This window comes from Mustelus asterias, chromosome 28 (genome assembly GCF_964213995.1).
Source record: "Mustelus asterias chromosome 28, sMusAst1.hap1.1, whole genome shotgun sequence".
NCBI lineage: Eukaryota > Metazoa > Chordata > Chondrichthyes > Carcharhiniformes > Triakidae > Mustelus > Mustelus asterias.
This window is the reverse complement of record NC_135828.1, coordinates 12,586,089-12,603,644: the sequence shown is the minus strand read 5'-3', so window position 1 is coordinate 12,603,644 and position 17,556 is coordinate 12,586,089. Positions and strand designations below refer to the sequence as shown.

The 17,556-nt window shown below is 46.7% G+C and overlaps 1 protein-coding gene across 1 annotated transcript; it reads left to right on the top strand.

Moving 5' to 3' along the window:
• The first annotated feature begins 274 nt into the window (after positions 1-274).
• Positions 275-17,182, top strand: c28h10orf53 (chromosome 28 C10orf53 homolog). The gene is made up of 3 exons (XM_078199385.1): positions 275-368; positions 4,429-4,548; positions 17,118-17,182. The coding sequence occupies exons 1-3, from the start codon at positions 275-277 to the stop codon at positions 17,180-17,182; spliced, it is 279 nt and encodes a 92-aa protein (XP_078055511.1).
• The last annotated feature ends 374 nt before the right edge of the window (positions 17,183-17,556 follow it).

The window sequence follows — 17,556 nt, the reverse complement described above, 5'->3', positions numbered from 1 at the left end:
GCAATGAGTGATACACAAATGGAAGGATTGTTAATGTGCAGGGGGAGTTATTGGAGGGAGGTGAGGCTGGAGCCGGAGTTAGGGTGTAGAAGTCCCAGTCACTCTTCTTGGGGGCTGCTCCCAAGTGAGTTTCAACATTCGCAGCGGAACTCCGGAAGTTTTGCGTGTTTGGTCAATGATTTCACTTCCCTAGCAACGTTTTGTGTTGTTGCCGAGAGGGAAGTGGAGCGTGGATTTCGTGGACAGGTTGAGTTGAGGACAAGAGGCGGTGGAGATGCCGCTTGAAGCCTTGGTGACCATTCGCTACGGTCCCTATGAATCGTGCGGGGTGGTGGATTACAGAACCAGCCGGCTACAGGGTCTACAGAGTAAGAGAGAGGCAGACACGTCAGTCAGACCTGATACATCTCCACCAAACGCTATACCTGGAGAGCTACTCTTGGCAGCCCAGTGGAGGGGCAATAGTTAGTTAACCTCCCTCTTCCTATCAGTCCCCAACCAAGGCTTATCTTCTGGTGGAATAGAATTATAAAGTAGGGGAGTTATGCTGAATCTGTATAGAACCTTGGTTAGCCCTCATTTACAGTATTGGGTTCCTGGAATACAGCTCTGGCTACCTTATTATCAAAAAGAATATGATATAAGTCCAAAGATGTGCGGATTAGGTTGATTGGCAATGCTAAATTAACCCTAGTGTCAAGGGTTTGATTTGATTTGATTTATTGTCACATGTCTTAACATACAGTGAAAAGTATTGTTTCCCGCGCGCTATACAGACAAAACATACCGTTCATAGAAAAGGAAATGAGAGAGTGCAGAATGTAGTGTTACAGTCATAGCTAGGGTGTAGAGAAAGATCAACTTAATGCAAGGTAGGTCCATTCAAAAGTCTGACAGCAGCAGGGAAGAAACTGTTCTTGAGTCGGTTGGTACATGACCTCAGACTTTTGTATCTTTTTCCTGACGGAAGAAGGTGGAAGGGAGAATGTCCGGGGTGTGTGGGATCCTTAATTATCCTGGCTGCTTTGCCGAGGCAGCGGGAAGTGTAGACAGAGTCAATGGATGGGAGGCTGGTTTGCGTGATGGATTTGGCTACATTCACAACCTTTTGTAGTTCCCTGTGGTCTTGGGCAGAGCAGGAGCCATACCGAGCTGTGATACAACCTGCTTTCTATGGTGCATCTGTAAAAGGTGGTGAGAGTTGTGGCTGACATGGCAAATTTCCTTAGTCTTCTGAGAAAGTAGAGGCGTTGGTGGGCTCTCTTAACTATAGTGTTGGCATGGGAGGATCAGGACAGGTTGTTGGTGATCTGGACACTTAAAAAGCAGGGTAAATATGAGGGGTTATGGGAATAGGGCCCAGGTGGGATTGTGATCGGTGCGGACTCGATGGGCTGAATAGCCTCCTTCTGTACTGTATGGATTCTATGATCTGGAGAGATGGTACCAGAACATTGCGTAGGTGTACCCATCAGGGAAGGGTTGGCAGGCTGGACTGCTTCCCTCGTTGAAGAGAGAAGACTCAAGGGTAATCTAATCGAGGTCTTTAAAATTCTGAAAGGTTTTAATAGGTTGACGCACAGAGAGAGAGGATGTTTCTTGCTGGGGGAGGGAACATGTAGAGGCCATCTATACAAGATTGTCACCGAGCTATCCAATCAGGAATTCAGAAGGAATTTCTTCATCTAAAGAGTGGGGATAGTGTGGAACCTGCTACCACAGGGAGTGGTTGGAGCAAATAGCATGGATATATTCAGGGGAAGTCAGGTGAGCGGGTGAGGGAGAAGGGAATGGAGGGTAATGATGGGTAATTTAGATGACAAAAGATGGGAGAAGGCTTGAGTGGAAGATAAACACCATCATGAAATGGTTGGGCCAAATGGCCTCATTGTCTGTTGTATATCTGATGCAATCCTATTCTCAGATTATTTTCAAGTACTATTTTCTGTGGCAGAATGGTTGATAACAACAGGGGACAGATTATAGTGAATTGACAAAAGAATAAGAGAAACATTTTTCTTGCACATCACGTTTTTGTGATCTGGAACACACTGTCTGATTAATAAGTTAGTGTGATCTGGAACACACTGTCTGATTAATGAGTTAGTGTGATCTGGAACACACTGTCTGATTAATAAGTTAGTGTGATCTGGAACACACTGTCTGATTAATGAGTTAGTGTGATCTGGAACACACTGTCTGATTAATGAGTTAGTGTGATCTGGAACACACTGTCTGATTAATAAGTTAGTGTGATCTGGAACACACTGTCTGATTAATGAGTTAGTGTGATCTGGAACACACTGTCTGATTAATAAGTTAGTGTGATCTGGAACACACTGTCTGATTAATGAGTTAGTGTGATCTGGAACACACTGTCTGATTAATAAGTTAGTGTGATCTGGAACACACTGTCTGATTAATGAGTTAGTGTGATCTGGAACACACTGATTAATGAGTTAGTGTGATCTGGAACACACTGTCTGATTAATGAGTTAGTGTGATCTGGAACACACTGTCTGATTAATAAGTTAGTGTGATCTGGAACACATTCTGCATAATGAGTTAGTGTGATCTGGAACACATTCTGCATAATGAGTTAGTGTGATCTGGAACACACTGTCTGATTAATAAGTTAGTGTGATCTGGAACACATTCTGCATAATGAGTTAGTGTGATCTGGAACACATTCTGCATAATGAGTTAGTGTGATCTGGAACACACTGTCTGATTAATAAGTTAGTGTGATCTGGAACACATTCTGCATAATGAGTTAGTGTGATCTGGAACACATTCTGCATAATGAGTTAGTGTGATCTGGAACACACTGCACACTGTCTGAATTCTGAGTAAGTGTGATCTAAAACAGTGTAAGTATTCTCCCACTTTTGATTAGATTTCATTTCTACTCAGTAAAATATAATGTAGTGACATTTGAATTCTGTATTTTTGTTGTATGGGAACATCAAAAGGTTGTGTTGGTGAATTCCCCTCATTAAAGAACAATGAAGGCAAGTGGCAGAGATGAGACCATTGGCAAAATTGCTGAATATTTGGAAATGTCTTGGCAATAGAGGAATATTGGGGGCAATTTTAACCTGCTCCACCTGCTGGGAAGCACAAGGAATTGGGTACCAAACTAGTTTTAACCTCACCCATTTTTAGTCTCCATTGAAATAATATGAATTTAATTAAAATGATTCCCAGTAAGTCACAATAAAATGTCCAGTTTGTAAAGGAAAGCGATATGTAGTTTAAGAGCACAGAATACTCAGTGATCAAATGTTACCAGCTAACCCTGCATGGTGAGGTCCATTGATGGTCTTACTCTGGACAACAGTTCCCTGCTTGATTTGATTTGATTTATTATTATCACATGTATTGGTGTACAGTGAAAAGTATTGTTTCTTGCACGCTATACAGACAAAACATACTGTTCATAGAGTACATAGGGGAGAAGAAAAGGAGAGGGTGCAGAATATAGTGTGACAGTCATAGCTAGGGTGTAGAGAAAGATCAACTTAATATATGGTGGATCCATTCAAAAATCTGATGGCAGCAGGGAAGAAGTTGCTCTTGAGTCGGTTGGTACGTGATCTCAGACTTTTGTATCTTTTTCCCGACGGAAAAAGGTGGAAGAGAGAATGTCCAGGTGATCCTGGGTGGGGTCCTTCATAGATGATAGAATCATATAGTACAGAAGTAGGCCATTTGGCCCATAAAGTCTGCACTAACCACCCGGACTCTATCCCCATAACCCAATGTATTTACCCTAGCTAGTCCCCCGGACACCAAGGGCAATTTAGGGGAATTTCACAGTAACTTCATTGCAGTGTTAATGTAAGCCTTACTTGTGACTAATAAATAAACTGAAAAAAACAACAAAAAAATTAGCATGGGCAATCAACCTGAGTTGCATATCTTTGGAGAGTAGGAGAAAACCGGAGCACTGGAGGAAACCCAGACAGATACGGAAAGAACATGCAGACTCCACACAGACAGTGACCCAAGCTGGGAATCGAACCTGGGTCCCTGGCAGCAGTGCTAACCACTCCCTTGATTATGCTTTCCCGAGAGAGCGGGAAGTGTAGACGGAGTCAATGGATAGCCCCTTCCAGGTCTCTCGAAGGACCTAATAGGAGCTGGGTAAAAGTGGGGCTATTAAGGCTTAACTATCTCACCCCTGCCACATTTATCTGACATTGGTAGCATTTTTGCCTTCGTACCTCAGCATTCAGTCCTGGCTGAGTCAAGGTTAGAGTACTGCAGGAGGTTTTTTTTTTCCTCCCTTACATTTTTGTTTGAAGATTTTGAAATTAGAATTAGTTTGTGTTTTATATGAAATATGATTGTTGGTGTATGATGCATGTTCTCTAAATCCCGAAATAAATAAATAGATTCAATGGGGTTTTCCCTCTGGTTTTGAAGCTATTCTGGAGGCCCATGGTCATCGTTGGACTCTAGAACAATTTCTTGACTGGAATATGGTGGAGCTTATCGTGAAAGGAGAGTCCGTCTTCAAGTGCAACATAAAAGATCTTGATTTTGGTAACTAATTCTCAAAATGATTTTATACATAACATTACAATCAGAAACTTAGACCAACTAATTTCATTTTAAATTCTTTAATGGGATGTGGGGGTCGCTGGCTCGGCCAAATTTTTTTTATTGCCCACCCCTAATTTCCCTTGAGATAGCTCAGTCGGCGGAGCATCAGACTTTTAATCTGAGGGTCCAGGGTTCGAGTCCCTGTTCGGGCGTTCATTTTGGGGTGGCGGCGCGATGGCATGGCGTACTGCTGCCTCACAGTGCCAGGGAAATCATAGAAACCCTACAGTACAGAAAGAGGCCATTCGGCCCATCGAGTCTGCACCGACCACAATCCCACCCAGGCCCTACGCCCATATCCCGACATATTTTACCCGCTAATCCCTCTAATCTACGCATCCCAGGACACTGGGGGGCAATTTTAGCACGGCCAATCAGCCTAACCCACACATCTTTGGACTGTGGGAGGAAACCGGAGCACCCGGAGGAAACCCACGCAGACACGAGGAGAATGTGCAAACTCCACACAGACAGTGACCCAAGCCGGGAATCGAACCCAGGTCCATGGAGCTCTGAAGCAGCAGTGCTAACCACTGTGCTACCGTGCCGACCCGAGTTCGATTCCTCGGCCAGCGAGAATGGAGAATTTGGCGCTCAGCTGAATCTCCGTTCACTGCAGCGGGACTGGAAAATCGCAGCCGCGGGTGAGATTGGACAATTCCGGCCACTAGTGTCTTTGCAGGAGTGCTGTAATTAATAGCAGAAACTTACATTCTTTCAAGCCAAATCAGATTTCAGCTAAATCCCAAAGTACCTCTCCCTCATCAATCAAGCACTGAATACACTGGTGTACATGCTAAGGTCAGAGGGAACTGTCTAAGTGTCTTCCTGCTTCAATACCTCATCATTATAATTGAGCCAAACTTTAAGTGGCTCCTTCTGACCACTGGCGTCCTTTGAATATGAGCGCATTGATTTTAATTTGAGGCTGAAATTCCCCTGCTGTGCTGAAAGGGACAATTAGGTCCAACACATTTGTGAATGTGACAAAATCCAACCCCAAAATACTGCCCCCTCTGTTCACAAAATCATTTGGACGACAAAATATTTAAGCTCGCGTGTCTGGTATACCGACCTGGGCATTTCCTCATGGTGGCATCAGTAAATAAACCCGTTTCAGCTTAATCACAGTTATTGACCATTGCTGCTTGGAAGAGGAAATACTTTCCGGGCCGGTTCACCAACGGCCAAAGTAAGATATAAATTTAGAGAGTGGGGCCTGGGTGGGATTGTGGTCGGTACAGACTCGATGGGCCGAGTGGCCTCCCTCTGTACTGTAGTGATTCTATGATTTATTTGAGCTCGTATGTGAACTTTGACACTTTCTCTCATCCCCCTGCATGGTTGGAATATTTTCTCCCCTTTCGATCTGGAGATTATAGAGTCATGGGGGGGAGTTTTCCTATCTTGCCCGCCACGGGAATCGTAGCAGGCGGTGGGTGGCTGGGGAGGGGAGGGGAGGGGGGGAGGGGGGGGGGGGGAAGGGGGGGGGGGAGGGGGGCGGGGGCGGTGCAAAGATCCATTGACCCCGGGTGGTATTTTCCAGTCTTAGTGTGAGCGCGGCCAGAAAATCCCGCCAATAAAGTCTTGGAGATATACAACACGGAAACAGGCCCTTCAGCCCAAGTCATCCATGCCGACCAGGTTTCCTTAACTGAACTAGTCCCATTTGCCTGCGTTTGGCCCATATCCCTCTAAACCTTTCCCATCCATGTCCCTGTCCAAATGTCTTTTAAATGTTATAATTGTACCCGCCTCTACCACCTCCTCTGGCAGCTCATTCCATACACCCACCACCGTCTGTGTGAAAAAGTTGCCCCTCAGGTCCCTTTTAAATCTTTCCCCTCTCATCTTAAACCCATGCCCTCTAGTTTTGGACTCCCCTACCCTGGGGAAGAGACCTTGGGAGAGATTATAAATTCCACCGCTGTTTGTGGCAGCTTGCTGTGTGTGCTAATTGGCTGCCACATTTCCTACATTACAACAGTGACCACAATTCAAATAAGAACCTCTCTGGTGTAAAGTGCTTTGAGATGTTCAGAGAAAGTAAAAACACTATATAAATGCAAGGCTTTCTTTACAACTGTTGGCCACTCAGAAAAAAAATGACACTATGATACCCTGATGTGTGACTGATCTACTCCAGAATATTCATTCATAGGACATGGGCATCGCTGGCTGGGCCAGCATTCATCGCCCATCCCTAGTTGTCCTTGCAGGGCAGCTGAGAGTCAACCACATTGCTGTGGAGTCACATGTAGGCCAGACCAAATAAGGATGGCAGATTTCCTTCCCTAAAGGACATTAGTGAACCAGATGAGTTTTTCCAATAATTTTCCGATGATCGTGGTCATCATTATACTTTTAATTCCAGATTTGTTTTATTGAATTCCACGATCTGCCGTGGCGGGATTCGAATCCGGGTCCTCCGAACATTAGCTGAGTTTCTGGATTAATAGTCTAGCGATAATACCACTAGGCCACCATCCCCTCCCCAATATAGCTGCCCATTTCCCTTATCTACGCCCCTCATGATTTTATAAACCTTTATAAGATCACCCCTCATCCTCCTACGCTCCAGGGAAAAAAAAAGTCCCAGCCTATCCAGCCTCTCCGTATAATTCAAACCTTCCAGTGCCGGTAACATCCTTGCTGGTTTTTGGTGAAGAATCCATAGTGAAATCAATCTGTCGCATTCCAGAGTGCTGCCAACTTCATTGGTCCATGGTCACACCACCTTCTAAACCAATCAAATGCAGCAAAGCTGGCTACGGAAAAATGAATAACAAAATGCTCCAGATTTCACAACCTGATCCCTGATCACTTGCCCATTGAGTCTGGGTTCAATTCAGGTTGAACCCTGCATTGTAAACACATTGAAGAGTAAAAGCCAGTGGAAAAAGGCAGCAGATCAGCCACACAACAGGGTCTCACAGTGTCACCTTTCTGAATGGCCAACATTTATAAAGAAAGACTTGCATTTAACAAAGAAAATTACAAGAAAATGTATATAATGTTTTTACTTTCTCTGAACATCTCAAAGCACTTTACACCAGAGAGGTTTTTATTTGAATTGTGGTCACTGTTGTAATGTAGGAAAAGTAAAGTAAAGTAAAGTTTATTTATTAGTCACAATAGGCTTACATTAACGCTGCAAAGAAGTTACTGTGAAATTCCCCAAGCCGCCACACTCCGGCGCCTGTTCGGGTCAATGCACCCTAACCAGCACATCTTTCAGAATGAGGGAGGAAACCGGAGCACCCGGAGGAAACCCACGCAGACACGGGGAGAATGTGCAACCTCCACACAGACAGTGATCCAAGGAACTGTGGCAGCCAATCAGCACACAGCAAGCTGCCACAAACAGCAGTGGAATTTATAGTCTCTCCCACCGGTGGGATTTTCCAACCCCACCCCCGCCATAACAGTGTGAGTGAGTGAGGGTCTCCAATCTCCACAAAGAGTCTCCAATCTCTCGATGAAGCCACTTGTTGCCTTTGCCCCCTTGTGGTTATGCCGCATAAATCCCTTCACAAGTCAGGCCCGCCTGTGCTGCAGGACAGCAGAGATTATCTGCCTCTGAAGGGAGTCCTACCACTGCACAAGGTCCCACATTCACTCCCTCGGTCTTGCCACTGTTAGAATGTAACCTGTGACAACTTTGTATTGGATGTAATGTAACCAATGGTAACAAGTTGTAAGGGTCAGCTGACCCATAACCATGGAACCAATTACAGAATGATGTGATGGTCAGCTGACTCACTATAAATAAGAACCTGTTGGGAATTGTGGGGGAGCTGGAAGTGGCCCAGGGCGAGGCCACAAGTTTGGAGTAATGAAGTTTCTTTATTAAACCCTTTCTTTGATTTAGAAGTTAGAGTAGGTTTTGTTATATTTTTATTGTCTGCATTTGAAGAGTATCCTTTAAATCCACCCCCCTGCCCACAGCTGACTTCATGGCACAGCCCGACCTGTTTCCAGATCCCAACCCTCCACCCCCGAAAACAGGCTCACCCCCCACCCCCAGCGAACACCGTTCTGCTGTTGGTTGGCCATCCAGCCTATGGTTGCTGGCAGTGTTGGGCGGGGATGGGGGAGTTTGCATCTCTGTCTGGGTCCACTGACCTGGCACACATGCCAAGAGACAAACTCGGGCCCTGGAGTGGGACTTGGACAATGTTTATAGACGTAGAAGCCTAGGGATTGGTTGCAACATCTGTTCTTACTGAGAGCGGCAGCAAGGCCAAAGCAAATCATAGAATCATAGAAACCCTACAGTGCAGAAGGAGGCCACTTGGCCCATCGAGTCTGCGCCATCAACAATCCCACCCAGGCCATATCCTTGTAACCCCACATAATCCCCCTGACACCAAGGGGCAATCCCACCCAGACCTGTTCCCCGTAACCCCAAATATTTACCCCGCTAATCCCCCTAAGCTACACATCTTTGGACACTAAGGGGCAATTTAGCATAGCCAATCCACCTAACCTTCACATCTTTGGAAGGAAACCGGAGCACCCGGAGGAAACCCACGCAGTCATTGGGAGAATGTGCAGACTCCACACAGTCACCCGAGGCTGGAATTGAACCTGGGTCCCTGGCACTGTGAGGCAGCAGTGCTACCCCACTGTGCCCACCGTGCTGCCCAAAATCAGTCCGTTGGCCTCATTTGTTGAATTCCAGCACATTCCGGAGGTCGCTCACTGGTTGCCGGGGGGTGGGGTGTTGGGTGACTGGGACAGAGCTGGCCAGGGAGATTGACCAGCGAGGGTGCTGGACCAGGAGCTAAGCTTAGTCCAGGAGGAGAGGCCCCCAGAAGCTGGCCAGGCAGTTGCCAGCGGCAGCTGCACAAGATGACGGCAAGGGGAGGAGAGCATTGCCTTTCCTATCGTGTGGCCAGATCCCAATAAACTCAGCACAGATCAACGTCTGCGAGTTAATCTGGGTCCTCTGTTGTCTGTGTGCCTCACTGACTGAATCCCTGGGAAGCACCAAGAGCTTCAATATCATTGCAGCTCTATCTTTGTCACCTTACTCTTATTGAAGTTGAATACTGAGGATTTAATCATGAGACCTGTCTGGCAGAATTATTGATTTCTGATGATTTGAGAAGAATCGATTGCAGCAAAGACAGTCATTAACCCTCAGCGAATGTCAGTTCATCAGCCTGTACAGATTCATCCCCCGCACACAGTCAGGCGCAGTCCCTTAATAACACTCAGAGCTCTCAATCAACGCCTCTACTTTCTCAGGAGGCTAAGGAAATTTGGCATGTCCGCTACGGCTCTCACCAACTTTTACAGATGCACCATAGAAAGCATTCTTTCTGGTTGTATCACAGCTTGGTTTGGCTCCTGCTCTGCCCAAGACCACAAGAAACTACAAAGGGTTGTGAACGTAGCCCAATCCATCACGCAAACCAGCCTCCCATCCATTGACTCTGTCTACACTTCCCGCTGCCTCAAAAAAGCAGCCAGCATAATTAAGGACCCCACGCACCCCGGACATTCTCTCTTCTATCTTTTTCCGTCGGGAAAAAGATACAAAAGTCTGAGGTCACGTGCCAACCGACTCAAGAAAAGCATCTTCCCTGCTGCCATCAGACTTTTGACCTACCTTACATTAAGTTGATCTTTCTCTACACCCAAGCTATGACTACATTCTGCACTCTCTTCTTTCCTTCTCCCCTATGAACGGTATGCTTTGTCTGTATAGCGCGCAAGAAACAATACTTTTCACTGTATACTAACACATGTGACAATAATAAATCAAATCAAATCAATATTTGTAATGAGAATATTGAAAGAATTAACACGGACAGAGGACGCAAAATGAAAGGCAAAGTAAGTGGCTGGGCTGATCATGTGGTCCAGGTGTGCATTGGCCACGCTGATGTCCAACATTCTGCAGCTTCTATCACCTTGAGGAAGTCAAAGACTCCTTCAAACTGCTTTCCTCAGGATTACCAATGAAATCACTGGCCAGAATAGCTAATGTGTCCCAGTGATGTGCACAGAAGGTGAGCAGCTCTTGCGAGATCTCCCTCAACTCCCCAGAAATCTCAGTCAGGGTGTTACCACTCACTGATCTCACTAGAATTCCTTCAGAGCAGAAAGAGGCCATTCAGCCCATCGAGCCTGCACCAACAACAATCCCACCCAGGCCCTATCCCTCCACCCCACGTATTTTACCCTGCTAATCCCCCTGACATTAAGGGACAATTTAGCATGGCCAATCCACCTAACCTGCACATCTTTGGACAATAAGGGCCAATTTAGCAAGGCCAATCCATTTAACCTGCACACCTTTGGACAGTAAGGGGCAATTTAGCAAGGCCAATCCACCGAACCTGCACCTCTTTGGATTGTGGGAGGAAACCGGAGCACCCGGAGGAAACCCACGCAGACACGAGGAGAACGTGCAGACTCCGCACAGACAGTGACCCGAGGCTGGAATTGAACCCGGATCCCTGGTGCTGTGGAGCGGCAGTGCTAAGCACTGTGCCGTCCTGGGCTGCTCTAGTCATGGAAGTTGATCCCAGATCTGCTTTTAGGGGTCTGTATAGATTTTTGAGGACAACAGTCAGATGAAACTTTAAGATGCCAACAGTAAGGAGGGCCGCGATTCTCCCAAAAGTGCTGAATTGGCGGGAAACTGTTCTAGATCCCGACTATTTTGTCAGTTCTATTTGTCACTTGAATCTCCGCACTCTGTGCACTGCAGAGGTCCCAGCTGTGAATCTCATTAAAAACCCATGGAGGTGGGGCCTATTCGCGCTGGAGTTTTACAGTTCTGGAACTCTGCGCATGCGCAGTGGTCCCGATCTGTCAGTCTCCCGGTTTGCTGGCCAGCTCGATCTCTGGCCAGCCCGGGACCTCCGCAGTGCTGCCCCTCCAGTCCCCCCACAGCCTGATCATAGCCCCACAATGATTCCCGGGCCAGCCCTGACCCCGCCCCCCTCCCCCCGTCTCAGAGCACCCTGATGCACAGCCCACTCCCCCCCACCCAGCAGTGGCGATCCCCCCACCCCCTCACTCCAGCAGACCACCCGCCCCCCCGGGTCAGACCCCCCTGTGAGGCAGGCCACCACCCCCCCAGCCCCCCCCAATGCAGAGTGGCAGTGGGACCCCCACCGATCACCCCTAGGCACTGCCCATGGTAGGACCCGCCCCCTTGGCACTGCCTGATGCCCAGTGGGCAGTGCCAAGGTGCCTCCTGGACATGGGCACTTTGCCCCTTGGGCAGTGCCAGGGGCACAGGCTGGCATTGCCAGGGTGCCCATGCCCAGGGGACACCGCTCCCCGCCGCCCGACCCCCTGGGGGGCCCTGATTGCCCCCCTTCATTCCGGCGGGGGGTCTCCCGCTAGTTCCCCAAACGTGGGGAGATACTCTAAACCCCGCCGGAATGAAGTACTCCTGGCGGGATGGGAGATTCAATCGGGACCAGCAAGTTCCCAATAATGACATGTAAAAGACATTTAAAACATACTAAAAAAAGATTTAAATTACTTACCTGCCTTCCCGCCGGTTTCCAGCGTGGTCTGGACTCCGGCTGTTCGCCGGCTTTGGGAGATGCGCATGCATTCCCGGCACACACGCAAATCCCGGAACAAGGCCGGAGATGCACATCTCCCAGCCCGACCCGACAGAAAAGTTGCGGATCGCGATGGGAGAATCGTGCTCGAGGTTTCTAACAAAAAAGGATCTACCAATTGCTGCTGGAAATGGAGCTATGTGAAAAATATCATTCACTTTAAACACTCACATCCAATGTGAGGGCAGAGATTAATCATCATTTTATATAGTGCTATGCCCCTCGGGCAGTACCTCATAGAGGTGATGGGGTTCCGCCCACTAACTGGAGGGCTGTCGAGAGTTTCGCGATACCTTTTTTTTCAGGAAGACCAGCCTTGTTCAGTGCCAATCAGGCACCTCACAGGACAGTATCGGGTCTTCCTCAGCATCAAGGAGCTTGGGGTGGGGGGGGGGGGGGGGGGGGCGGTGGAAGTCTCACCCACCGAGAGCTTGGCACCAAGGGCAGAGGTGTGCCTCTCAATGGACCCCCTTCCTTTCTGGTGCTGGATCCCATGATCAGGCACAGTACGTTGGAACAAGGGACAGCCTCCCTCCCACTCCACTCCAGAGCTCACACACAACCCCACACAGCCAACCCCACACCGCTTTATACCAGCAGCAACAGGGGGAATGGTCCCTAAATGGGCATTAATAACCTCAACTGGCAGTGCCATGGGAAGGCTGCCCAGCAGCCTTCCTGTCCCGGATCGAGGTAGAGGCAGTGGGGCCCCACCAGCTACCATCTGGTCTGATTAAATGCCTCCCTCTCGCCGCAATACTCACCACAAGGGAGGGAATTAAATTCTGTACCAAGACTGTAGTTCAGACATTGTAGGGCATTGTCTGATTATCATACCTTTCAGCTCCTTAATCATAGAATCCCTACAGTGCAGAAGGAGGCCATTTGGTCCATTCAGTCTGTACCAACTCTTACCCAGACTTTACCTGGTAACCTCAGGTATTTACCCTACTAATCCCCCCAGCCTTTGTGAGTTCATAAGATATAGGAACAGAATGAGGCCATTCAGCCCATCGGGTCTGCTCTGCCATTCGATCATGGCTGATATGCTCCTCATCCCCATTTTCCTGCCTTCTCCCCATAACCCTTCAGCCCATTACCAATTAAAAATCTGTCTAACTCCCCCTTAAATTTACTCACTGTCCCAGCATCCACCGCACTTTGGGGCAGTGAATTCCACAGATTCACAACCCTTTGGGAGAAGTAGTTTCTCCTCAACTCTGTTTTAAATTTGCTGCCCCTTATCCTAAGATATCCTAAGACCTCTTGTCCTGGAATGCCCCACAAGAGGAAGCATCTGCTCCACGTCTACTTTATCCATACCTTTTATCATCTTGTATACCTCAATTTGATCTCCCCTCATTCTTCTAAATTCCAGAGAGTATCGGCCTAAACTGTTCAATCTCTCTTCATACGACAAACCCCTCATCTCTGGAATCAATCTAGTGAGCCTCCTCTGAACTGCCTCCAATGCCACTGCATCTTTCCTCAAATAAGGGGACCAAAACTGTATATCTTGGGACCTAAGGGGCAATTTAGCATGGCCAATCCACCTAACCCACACATCTTTGGAGTGTGGGAGGAAACCGGAGCACCCGGAGGAAACCCACGCAGACACGGGGAGAACGTGCAAACTCCGCACAGACAGTGACCCAAGCCGGGAATCGAACTCAGGTCCCTGGCGTTGTGAGGCAGCAGTGCTAACCACTGTGCCACCGTGCCGCCCCGTGTTGCAACAGCTTGGATCACTTTTGGGCTGTTAATTCATCACATCCCATTACTTATGGCATTCTAATTGAATGTGCTCTGACGAACTCAAAGAATTTATTCTGCATTAAAATAAATTGAAGCAGCCAACACTTTGAATTAACTAATATAAATAACATAGCAAAGTGCTGCTAAAAAAAATGAAATATTAACTCAGTTAAATTAAACCACTTTGAATTGAGAGTGGAGTTTTAGTGTCTGGAGATGCACCTTTATCTCTGATCTACAATCTACTGCTTACTTTATTGAGTCAGCATGAATTGTATAACAGTTGTATTTATAGAGCTATACCGCATATTGATTAAAAATACTAAATATGAGGAGGTGATTGTGCAGGTTTGCTGATTTAAATTCTGGCCTAGATCCAAACCCGTTCAGATGTGATCTTGCATGGCCATGCCCTTCCTGAACCAAATGTACAATGGCACAGTGGTTAGCACTAGGAGAGCAGATATCCACTCCATCTGACGAAGGAGCAGCGCTCCAAAAGCTAATGGCATTTGCTATCAAATAAACCTGTTGGACTTTAACCTGGTGTTGTTAAAACTCTTACTGTGCCTCACAGCGCCAGGGACCCAGGTTCAATTCCAGCCTCGGGTCACTGTCTGTGTGGAGTCTGCACGTTCTCCCCGTGTCTGTGTGGGTTTCCTCCCACACTTCAAAGATGTGCAGGTTAGGTTGATTGGCCATGCTATATTGCCCCTTAGTGTCAGGGGGATTAGCAAGGTAAATATGTGGGGTTACGGGAACAGGGCCGAGGTGGGATTGTCATTGGTGCAGACTCGATGGGCCGAATGGCCTCCTTCTGCACTGCACGGATTCTATGAATCAGTTTTGCTGTGTCACTGTCACAGTTCAAACAGGACAATGGCAAAACCTGACTATGAATAGTGCTTTCTAATCATATCACTCTTTTAGTCCGGGGCTTGTACGCATTGGCTTGTGGTCATCTTGTGTGATGGGGAGAAGGAAGAAATGGAGGCCATACTGCTCCCATCGTTCAGTCACATAGACAAGTAGAGTAGTCAAGAATAGGCTCCCTCATATTTGCTAATTGTCAGTATAATTTGAACCTTAGATATCATCTAAATTTATACAAATACTTACCTGCAGTATTCATTCCAGAGAGTTATATTGCCTTGCCCGGTTGTACAGCTGTAACAATATTAAATACATAACATATAATTGGGGTGGCACGGTGGCACAGTGGTTAGCCCCCTGCTGTCTCACAGCGCCAGGGACCCGGGTTCAATTCCAGCCTCGGGTCACTGTCTGTACGGAGTTTGCACATTCTCCCCATGTCTGCCCTGTGGGTTTCCTCCGGGTGCTCCAGTTTCCTCCCACAGTCCAAAAATGTGTGGGTTAGATTGGTTGGCCATGCTAAATTAACCCGAGTGTCAGGGGGATTAACAGGGTAAATATGAAGGGTTACGGGAATAGGGCCTGGGTGGGATTGTGGTTGGCACAGACTCGATGGGCCGAATGGCCTCCTTCTGCATTGTAGGGATTCTATGATATTCTATGATATATTAGAAAGCATACTGATCTCAGCAGAAAGAAGTCCAGTAACACTTTTGGGATTTTAAAAATGAAAAGTAAAAAAGTTTATTAACAAGAAGAAGGAAAAAAACAACTTCAGCACACAAGATTACATTGTACAGTTAAAATTAGTCTTACAAAACATTCCCCCCAAAAGACCCCCTGCTTGGTCAGACCCACAAGTAAACACCTTCCAGGCAGCTTTCCCCTATTAATGTTTAATGATAAAAATCCAGTTTAAAAACATTTCTGTTTCTTTAATAAGGTATACCATGCAACATCTCAGACCCGCTTCCACATTGCTAAGGAAATGTAAGAAACCTTCAGGAACAAGATTGCTTTTTGTAGTCCCAGACCTACTTGGCTTGACTCGACGGCTGATTCATACTACACATCTTCTCCCAGACCAGAGCTGTTCCCAGGAGACTCCCTTTACACAGGCAACACCAAAATAAACTCAATATCTGTCCTTAAATATACTTTCACCCTTTCATCTTCGATTCCACTGTCCTCGCCATTTCTTAGAACTCAACTTTTCCAAAACATAAAAATGTTTTGGGGCGGCACGGTGGCACAGTGGTTAGCACTGCTGCCTCACAGCATCAGGGACCCAGGTTCGATTCCTGGCTTGGGTCACTATCTGTGTGGAGTTTGCACATTCTCCCCGTGTCTGCGTGGGTTTCCTCCGGATGCTCCAGTTTCCTCCCACGGTCCAAAGATTTGCGGGTTAAGTTGATTGGCCATGCTAAATTGCCCCTTAGTGTCCTGGGATGTGTAGGTTAAAGGGATTAGTGGAGTAAATATGTGGAGTTACGGGATTAGGGCTTGGGTGGGATTGTGGTCGGTGCAGACTCGATGGGCTGAATGGCCTCCTTCTGCACTGTAGGGTTTCTAAGTGCTCATTTCTAAGTTTTCCTGTGGCCCCCACTTTTGGGTCAAATAATAGTTTATAACCTTCCCTTGTTTACTTTTGAACCTTCCTAAATTTTAAAATTTTGTTACTCCCATTGGAGATTTAACAGCTGAAAAAACCCCAGTTCTCTCTGTATCTCCTAATGCAAATCACCAAACCTAACCTGTTTACCTGTACATCAAACCCAACATAATATCTCATTACAAATGCACAAACCTAACCATGTATACTCAAATATATTCCATTAGTAACTGCCTGAGCAGAAATAATATTATTTAAAATAAAAACAAAAAAATTGCTGCAGATACTTCGCAGGTCAGGCAACATCTGTGGAGAGAAACAGAGTTGATATTTTGGTCGGTGATAGCCCCGAGGGGGGTCATCATCAACTTAAAACGTAACTCTGTTTCTCGCCACAGATGTCAATTCATGTCGTACTGAACAATTCTTAGATAGAAACATAGAAGATAGGAGCAGGAGGAGGCCATTTGGCCCTTCGAGCCTGTTCTGTCATTCATCACGATCGTGGCTGATCATCATTTGCATTTTGCCTTTGCTGATTTTAATTTCAGATTTCCAGCGTCTTTTGCTTTTGTTCAGGATTATCTAAAACAGTTTCTTAGTGTTTAATAAAATGGTTCAATGTCTATTCACTCAGTTTGTCCTCTGCTTTTTCTTCTGGTTTTATTTTTCAGGAGGTGATGGGAAGTTGGACCCAATTTGCAAGGAAGCAGTTAAGGCAGTGAGAGAAGCTTACTGACTGTTTGACTAATTTCACTGACAGTTTACAGTGAGGTGAAATGTGGCTTCTCTACATCTCATGTTCTGATGTTTGCTAATGATGTGGACCCTTCCCCAGGGATTTGCAGCAAATTGCCGAACTCTGCAGATGAACAAAATTCAATAGCTGCGCATTTTGTTGTTTCAAAATCTTAGCAGAATTAAACAAAATCTTTTCATGCATAAACTGTAGTCACATCATTCTCCTTTCCCTGTCGGTGAAACTACAACTGTGCCTTTTAGCACACTGCAATCACAAATAAAATAGGATGGCACAGTGGTTAGCGCTGCTGCCTCACAGCGCCAGGGATCTGGGTTCGATTCCTGGCTTGGCTCACTGTCTGTGCGGAATCT

Excerpts from the sequence above, each read along its gene's own strand:
- c28h10orf53 (XM_078199385.1), top strand. The coding sequence starts at position 275 with ATGCCGCTTGAAGCCTTGGTGACCATTCGCTACGGTCCCTATGAATCG. Across the intron at positions 369-4,428 it reads CCGGCTACAGGGTCTACAGA|CTATTCTGGAGGCCCATGGT; the intron begins GTAAGAGAGAGG and ends CTGGTTTTGAAG. Across the intron at positions 4,549-17,117 it reads CATAAAAGATCTTGATTTTG|GAGGTGATGGGAAGTTGGAC; the intron begins GTAACTAATTCT and ends TTTATTTTTCAG.